At 17.7% G+C, this 9,862-nt stretch overlaps 3 protein-coding genes across 3 annotated transcripts; 2 read left to right on the top strand and 1 right to left on the bottom strand.

Annotated features, from left to right (window-relative positions):
• Positions 1 to 1,019: 1,019 nt before the first annotated feature.
• On the top strand, positions 1,020 to 1,574 carry PGSY75_1437800 (41-2 protein antigen precursor; the record flags this gene model as incomplete). Its single annotated transcript, XM_018788068.1, has 1 exon — positions 1,020 to 1,574. One exon carries the CDS (start codon positions 1,020 to 1,022, stop codon positions 1,572 to 1,574), a length of 555 nt encoding a protein of 184 aa, XP_018639440.1.
• A 1,716-nt stretch (positions 1,575 to 3,290) lies between these two features.
• Positions 3,291 to 6,209, top strand: PGSY75_1437700 (putative succinyl-CoA ligase; the record flags this gene model as incomplete). Its single annotated transcript, XM_018788067.1, has 1 exon — positions 3,291 to 6,209. One exon carries the CDS (start codon positions 3,291 to 3,293, stop codon positions 6,207 to 6,209), a length of 2,919 nt encoding a protein of 972 aa, XP_018639439.1.
• A 500-nt stretch (positions 6,210 to 6,709) lies between these two features.
• Positions 6,710 to 8,470, bottom strand: PGSY75_1437600 (hypothetical protein; the record flags this gene model as incomplete). Its single annotated transcript, XM_018788066.1, has 1 exon — positions 6,710 to 8,470. The coding sequence occupies one exon, from the start codon at positions 8,468 to 8,470 to the stop codon at positions 6,710 to 6,712; it is 1,761 nt and encodes a 586-aa protein (XP_018639438.1).
• Between the last annotated feature and the right edge of the window lie 1,392 nt (positions 8,471 to 9,862).

Raw genomic sequence — 9,862 nt, 5'->3', positions numbered from 1 at the left:
TTTTTTTTTTTTTTTTTTTTAATTAAAATTTATAAAATTTTATTTTTTTTAAAGAAAAATTTTTAAAAAAAATTATTTTATTTTTTTTTATAAAAAAAAAAAAAAAAAAAAAAAATTATACATGTAATATATATATAATATATATTTTTTTTGTTACGACAAAAGGTGGTTATAATTTTTAAAAGGGGAAAAAAAAAAAAAAGTATTAAATTTATTGTATAAATTTACACATATATTTTTATTTTTTTATATTATCTAATTTTTCTTATATATAGGACAAATAAAAAAAGAAAAAAAAAAAAAAAAAGAAAAAAAAGAAAGAAAAAAGTTATTATTTAATGCTTATAATATATATATATAATTTTTACAAAATGAATATCATACTTAAAAATTTTATAAACAATTCTTCTCTTTTATATTAATACATCTATAAGTATATATATAATAATTGGATACACAAGTACTGTGTGTTCTTAATATATATATACATTTATTTATTCCATAATTTATTAAAAATAAATTCATATATTTTATTTTAATTTTTCCTTTTTTACATGTTCAATCTTTTGAATGGAATTAAATTCAAGGGGATAGTTATTTAAACTTTATTTTATATCAAATGAAACACTTTTTATAATAATCGAAAAAATATATTTCCTTATTTTTGTGTTTACAAAATTTTAATAGACTTATAATATTATTATGGATAAAATTAAGTAATAAAAATATTATGAATATAATATGTAAATAATTTTTTTTTTTTTACAATTTATAAGTTTTATAAACATATAATGTGACTAATCAAATTTATTTATTATATATATATATATATTATATATATTTATATTTTCATAAAAATATTAAAAAAAAATTTTGTGCTTAAGTGAATTATAATAAGTAGTAATGTTGATATTTTCCCTTAGTAAAAAATATATATAAAATATAATATTTACAAGAGTACATATATATATATATATATATATATATATTTATATATTTATAATACATATGTTTTAAGTATGGATAAATCAAAAAGCTCTATAGAGAAAGAATTAAATAAGATAAAGCAGGATGTGAGTTTAAGCGCGTTTAGTATCCTTTTTAGTGAAATGGTACAATATTGTTTATATAAAAGTAAAAGAGGATATCGAATAGAAGATTGTTTACATGAAATGGGTTTACGTGTAGGTTATAAATTAAATGAATATTTAACATATAAGAATAAAATGAAAAGAAGCATAAATATAATTAATATTTTAACTTTTATATCTAAACATGTATGGAAATATTTATTTCAACATTCATCTGATTTACTTAAATCTCAAGATAGTATTTATGAATATATGATATGTGATAAAAATATTTTATTAAATAAATTTATAAATGTACCAAAAGATTATGGAAATATTAATTGTGCTGCTTTTGCTGCAGGTATTGTTGAAGGCTTCCTCTGTAGTTCTGAATTTCAAGCAGACGTTACAGCTCACACTATTTATGAAGGCGATGATAATTATAACACTACTATTTTTATTAAATTTTATCCTGAAGTAGTAGAAAGAGAAAAAAACCACTAGACATTTTTTATAAGACTGAAAAAATATATATATAAATACATGTTGTATAAATTGTCAGAAAATTTATAAGGAATAAATTATAAATATATATATATATATATATATAATTTATTTTTATTTTTTTTTGTTATTATTATTTATATATTATATATCCTTATAATATGAATTATTTAAATATATATATATATATATATATAATTTATTTTTATTTTTTTTTGTTATTATTATTTATATATTATATATCCTTATAATATGAATTATTTAACAAAATTACTGATAAAATATATATACACTTGTTTTTTTTTTTTTTTTTTTTTTTTTTTTTTTTTTTTTTTTTTTTTTTTTTTTTTTTTTTTTTTTTGTACAAACATATTTATTTATATTTATATGTATTTTTATTTAATTAAACTTTTTTTAAGATTTTAAATCTATAAGAATTAATAAATGAAGACATGATTATTTTAATACAAGGAAATTAATGGTTCCATAAATTTCACATAAAATAAAAATAAAAAATATAATATATATATATATATATATATATAATATACTTGGTTATGATTTTATTTTTTTTTTTTAAAGTTGTATAGAGATATTATATTATTTTAAAACAATATATATTTACATATATAGAAGGACGTACTCCTTACCAATATTTTAAATACAATGTTGGAATTTTTTATTTTTTCTTGTATCATACATAAGACTTTTAGAAAAAGAAAAAATAAAATGTCTCATATATTAATAATTTTGAATATACATTTTTTTTTTTATTTATTTTAACTTTAAAAAGTATTCCATCAATGCATGTATAATATATAATTTTCCTTTTTTATTTTTATTTTAGAATACATATGTCCTCTTCTTTTTTCTTTTTATAACATTCTTTTACATATTCCAAATTTTTTCGATGTGTCCAAAAATAAAAATAAAGTGTTAATAAAAAAATTAAATAATATATTAGGATACTTTATATATATATATATATATATATACATATAGATCATATATTTTTTTTTTCCTTTATTTCTTCTTAAATTTTAATAAATGAACAATCTTAATATTTCCAATAATTTTAAATATTAATTATATATTTCCTATTTATTTTATTTTCTTTTTTTTTTTTTCCAAAATTGAATTTACCGATTTTACACTTTGGAACTTTTTTTTTTTTTTTTTTTTTTTTTAATCAAAATAAATAAAAAATGAAATAAAAAAAAATAAAACAATAAATATATTCCTTTTATAAATATGTCAATAATATAAAAAAAATAATAAATATAAGATTTGTTATATACCTATACTTTTAACATGTTAATAAGAAAATAAAGAGAATACTATAGCTTTCAAAATAATATAATGATCAAATTAAATGCAACCATAAAAAACATTTGGCATACATCAGAAAATATTTAAGAGTTAGTGGTGTATTATCCTTTTCTTGAATTAATATATATATTATTATAATATTTTAATTTAAAAAAAAGGATAATATATATATATATATATTTTATGTATTCCCCAAAAAAATGTTAATAATTTGTTGAAATATACCTAACCCTAAAAATATATTTTTTTTTATTTTATGTCCCATTAAATTTATTAGCATTTATATTACTGTACCATTAATATAATATATATATATATATATATATATATATTTATGTTTATTTAATTTTTCCTTTTTGTTATATGCTATGCTTAACACTAATAAAAATGATTGGTAAAAGAACAAACTCTACATTTCTGATAATAAAAAATTATTACAACGTATGGGTGGGATACAACAAGAATGTACAACATAACTCTTATTTTAAAAATAGCTTGGATTATATTTTCAAACCTAGGAGTATTGGAATTATTGGTGCCACTGAAAGAAAAGGGTCTGTTGGGAATTCTATTGTAGATAACCTAATAAAAGGTGAATCAAATTATAAGTTATATTTTGTAAATTCTAAAGGTAGTAAGATTTATAATAGACAGAGTTATAAAAGTTTAAAAGATATAAAAGAGGATAGTGTCGATTTAGCTGTTATAGCAGTACCCAGAAATCATGTTGTAAATGTTATGCATGAATTAAAAATTAAAAATGTTCGTGGTGTTGTTATAATAACAGCAGGATTTAAAGAAACAGGAACCGAAGGATTACATTTAGAAAATGAAATTATTAATATAGGAAAAACTAATAATATGAGAATAATAGGACCAAACTGCTTAGGTATAATTCATTCTTATCATAATATGAATGCCTCCTTTGCAAGTAATGATATATTAAAAGGACATTTTTCTTTATTATCACAAAGTGGAGCTATTTGTTCAGCTGCTTTAGATTTATCACTTCAACATAATATTGGATTTTCTCATTTCATATCAGTTGGATCAATGTGTGATGTTCAATTTTATGAATTAGTAGAATATCTATTTTATGATGTGAACACTAAATATATTTTATTATATGTAGAATCTATTGGAGATATGAATAGATTTGTTGCAGTATGCAAAAAAGTTTGCTTATATAAACCTATAATTCTTCTAAAAAGTGGGAAAACAGCCAAAGCAGCTGAAGCAGCTATTTCGCATACTGGTTCTATGGTTGGTAATTATGAAATATTTTATGCAACCATGAAAAAGTTAGGTGTCCTTGTAGTTGACAATTTTGAAGAATTATTTAATATGTGTAAAGTGTTAAATTCTTCAAAATACCCAGAAACAAATGAAGTATGTGTAGTTACAAATGCAGGTGGTCCAGGTGTGTTATTAGTTGACAATATTATAAAAAATGATGGTGTATTAAGTAACTTAAATGATAATTTAAAAAATGATTTAAATAGCTTTTTACCAGATTCTTGGAGTAAAGCAAATCCAATAGATATACTTGGAGATGCATCACCTATATTATATAAAAAAACTATAAATGCTATAATAAAAGATAAGCAATATAAAAATATTATAGTTCTATTATCACCACAAAGTGTAACTGAACCCTTGGATACAGCCAATGAAATTATTAATCTTAAAAAAGAAGCTAATGAAGAAGGGAAATTAATTTTATGTAATTATCTTGGTGGTACAGCATTAGAAGAATCAGCAAATGTGTTAAATAAAAATTATATTCCAACATTTGTACATCCTGAACATTCAGTTCAAAATTTATTAAAATTATATAAAAATATTATGCATATACAAGGAATATATCAAGAGATACCAGATTGTTTATCTAACACAGTAGAAAATCATTATCTTAACAAATTAATAGAAGAATATTATTATATGAAAAATAAAAGGGATATAAAAATGTCAGGAAAAAGAAAAAGATCCATTGACATTATAAAAAAAGCTATACAAAATAAAAATTATATTTTAAATGAATTTGATTCGAAAATTATATTAGAAAATTATGATATTCCAATAGTACAAACTAGAATATATGAAAATGTAGATGATATTAAAAACAATGACAATTTTACATTTCCTTGTGCTATGAAAATATATTCAGATAAAATAACTCATAAAAAGGATATAGGTGGAGTTATATTAAATATTAATAATAAGGAAGAATTAATTGAGTCTTATAATAAAATATATAATAATGTTAAGTCACATAAATTAGAAAAAGACTTCAAAGGTGTAACAATTCAAGATATGGTAAATATAAATGATGGTATAGAAGTTATATTAGGTTATTACTATGATAATCATTTTGGACCTGTTTTATTATTTGGATCTGGAGGTTCATATGTAGAAATATTTAAAGATAGTGTTTTGTTAATACCACCTCTTAATTTTTCATATACACATCATACTATTAAAAATACAAAAATTTATAAAGCATTAGCAGGAAATTATTCTCGCTTTACAAAATGTGACATGTCAAAACTTATAACAAACATTGTTAAATTTTCAGAATTAATATTAGATCTTTTACCATATATTAATGAATGTGATATTAACCCATTATATGTATCTGGCGATAAAATTATTGCACTAGATGCACGATTTACATTAAGAAAAAATAATATCAGTGATAAAGAAGAAAATATTTATTATGATACATTTTGTAAAATATATCCTATTGATTTTATATCCTTTAATGATACAAAAAATGATAGTAATATTTTGCAAGGTAGTAATAATATAAATGTATCAAATAATATACCAAACGATACAATCCTAAATTGTAGTTTAGATAAAATTGATTCTATAACTAGATGTATTCATCCATATGACTTTAAACTTATTCATAAATTTTGTATAGATAATTACAAAGAATTACATAACAACACTTTTTTTTATACTGATATTGATAGTATAAAATCAGAATTATTTTCTTATGAATTATGTAATTGTGATTATGATTTATATAATGTAATTTTGTATTTTAATAAGAAAAAAGTTAATGGATTAATCAAAATTGAAAAAAGAAATGAAAATAATCATTGTTATATTTATGCAAAAGATAATTCCACTTTTCATATCTTAATACAAAAATTAAATAAACTTTCAAAGAAACAAAATAACAAAAATAATTATGTTTATTTAAAAACTAATTCTCCATATATCCAAGATTTACAATCCATGAGGTACAATTTGGAACATACATATAAGGATGTAGCTTGCTATAAAAGTAACAATTAATAATTCTTACATTTGTTATTATTTTAAATAAATAAAGAATAAATATTCACCTTATGTGTTTAAAAATGTTGCACATAAATATATATATATATATTAATACAAAATATATACATTTCTTTTTTTAAAAAAAAAAAAAATTTGAATATATATAAAAAAAAAATACATATATTACAAATTTAAATTATATGTATATATATATATATATGTTTATTTTTATTTTATGGCAAAATATTATTTAATTAAAAAGAATTTTATAAAATTTTTAGAATTGTCTTTGCATATTTAATAATGTAACATATACGTTTGAGTAAGCATTACTCATAAAAATATAAACTAAAAAAAAATAAAATAAAATAAAAAATAACATTCCTATGTGTATATCACAGGTTAAAAAAAATTAATAATTTTAGATAAAAAAATATTTGAACTATAAATACATATACATATACATATATATATATATATATATATATAATTATTTCTTTTTATTTGTTATGATGTTAAATTTTCATTTTTTCTGAATTATATATAACGTCGAATTCATTTCTATCAAAATGCATCCTTAATAATTCCACTTTAAATTTCACACTTAATAATACATTATCATAATTATTATGATTCGAAGAATAGAAATCATTTTTATTCAAATAATAAGATATATGACCATTTTTATTTTTTAAAAAGGACATACTGGCATATCTAATTACTTCCATTTCTTCAAATTTCAATTTTGAATATGAAGATGGTAAGGTAGTAAAACATTCTTTATTTAAAAAATCATTATAGACATATTTAAGTGTATCATTATTTTGTATTAAATTTTTATGAAATAAATAACACTGATATAAAATTTTATAATCATTTATATTACAACTTTGATATATATTTTGAAGAGCTGAAAATATATGTAATACATTTTTTTCGAGATTAATCTTTTCTCTATCTTGATATTTTTTCATTTTACTTGGTAACATAAGAAGTGTATTCGAATATAATAATTTGATTAAATTAGATGTATTATATAAATATGTATATTCATTTATACATATATTTAATAGATATAATAATATATTTTTATTATCATAATTTAATAAAATTAGAAGAAGTAAATGAAAGGGTAAATAATTTAATATATAATTATTACAAACATTATTATGATGAATCTGTTGGGTAGTACTATCTATATCCTTTTTGTTATTTAAAATATTTTTATTATTATCTCCATTTATTGTGTTAGGTACACTTAATTTGGATTTATTATTTTTATATTTATCTTCAGAAATATCAATATAATATATATTGGTTATATTTTCATTTATTATTTGATTGTTATCCTTTTGATTATTTACATAATTTTCTATATTCATAATTATTAATTCAAATAAGGCATCATTTCTATATTTTGTTGAAAGCATTAATAATAACATATAAGAAATATTATTGGGTGAAATATTTTTGATATGATTAATCTTTTTTTCAAATTCATTGTGTAAATATGTATTATTATTTAAACCTAACCTTTGAGATGCACTAAGAAATTTTAAAAAGTCTTTCATATTACAACATATATTTTGTTCTTCTAATTCTTTTATTTTTTTTTTTAATATAAGTTGTATAAATGATTCATTGTGATTATAATCAAATCTACTTACACCTTCAAAGATACTAAATATATCTTTATGATAATAATCATAATTTATTATTATATGATTAAAAATATGTTCACATAAATCATTATCTATATATAAATAAGATAAATTTCTTACTATTTCCACCATTTCATTTTTATAATTATTTATATTATTATTAAACTGTCTAAGTAAAGGATCTTTAACAACAGGATGATGAAAATTTAATTGTTTATAAATATTAATCATATCTTTTGTTCTTAAACATGAATTGATACTTAATAAATCATCAATACGATTAGATAATATACCAAGTAAAGTTTCATCTGAATATTTTAATTTAACATAATTTTTTAATACTTCAATTAATTGAGGACAAAAATAATCTTCATTGAAATCATATATATGATTTGTTATATTTTTTAACAATTCTATATCACACCGCTTTTTTTTACTCAACCTATTTAACATACTTATTATTTCATTCGGATTTTTTTTACCCATATTTATAAAATCTTCATATTCCTTATATATTATATTATTGTTTCTATAAGAACTAAAATATAGCCAAGAAGAACATCTCCTCCTTCCTTGTATAGCAATCTTTCCAATTCTTTTGTTATATAACAACATTTAACACAAAAAAAAAAAAAAAAAAAATAAAAAAAATAAAAAATAAATATAGAAAATTATAAAATTATAAAAGATCACATCAGTAAAATATATGTTATATAAAAAGATTAAATAGGTTCAAAAGGAAAAAAAAAAAAAAAAAAAAAAAATTCAGCCATGTTAATATTTCATTTTAATAAATTATCAATTGAAATACACATATATATTCTTTATGTGTATATATTATCATATTAATAAAATGAAATATAATATTTAAAGATATATAAAAAAATTATTATACACATATATATTTTTTTTATCTCTAAGAAGTATTATTATATAATTTGAAAAAGAATATTTATATAGATTATATATTTTTTATTTTTTTTTACTAATATTAAAACCTTTATACGACTTATATATATATATATTTATATATATATATATATATAATAAGAAAGATTTTACAATGCTATATACAATTTTTATGCTTTAAATATAAATATTATAATAAGTGTAAAATCTAAATTTTTTACATATACTTTTTTATTTTATAGAACGTTTCTCATACAATAATGAAAGGATACAACATATTGACAAGAAAAAATATATGAAATAAATTAAATTATATTAAAAATAACATATTTTATATGTACATATTCAATATAATGATTGAAAACAATTCTACAGTTATATTTTGATAAATGTTTTAAAATTATAATATTAAAATTTCCTTGCTATTTTAGTTTTTAATATAATAATAGGTAGTTTTTTTTTCTTATATTTTTCATTTAAGCCTTTTAATAAGTAAATAAAAAGAAGAGAATATGTTTGTTTACATAAACAAATATTAATAATATGATATAAAAATATACAAACATAAATATATACATATATGAATAAAGATTTCATATATTTTCATAATTTTTCAAAAATATATTATGCAATATGATTTATATTAAAAAAAAAAAAAAAAAAAAAAAAAAAAAACATATACATATATATAAATATATGAGAATATTTATGGATAGCGCTATTTTTGTCTTTTCCATAAGGATATATAAAAAATAAAAATAAAAAATTTAAGATTATTTTAAGACAAAAACAAACTAAACACAAATAAAAAATGAAGTAATAAAAACAAAGAATTGTAAGAAATGGTATACAATATATATTTATATATATATATACCATATAGATATATATGGAAATTTATATATATATTTACAATTGATACTTAAACAAATATAAACATAAACAAATATCCATATTAAAACAAATAAAACAAATAATACAAATAAAACAAATAAAACAAATAAAAAAAAAAAATAAAAAAAAAGGAAAAAAAAAAATATACAATATATATATATATATATATATATATATATTTTGCTTTAGGGAGAGACATAAAAA

Source organism: Plasmodium gaboni, chromosome 14, assembly GCF_001602025.1.
Source record: "Plasmodium gaboni strain SY75 chromosome 14, whole genome shotgun sequence".
Taxonomy (NCBI): Eukaryota; Apicomplexa; class Aconoidasida; order Haemosporida; family Plasmodiidae; genus Plasmodium; species Plasmodium gaboni.
The sequence above is the reverse complement of the archived record's forward strand: the minus strand, read 5'-3'. Positions and strand labels throughout refer to the sequence as shown.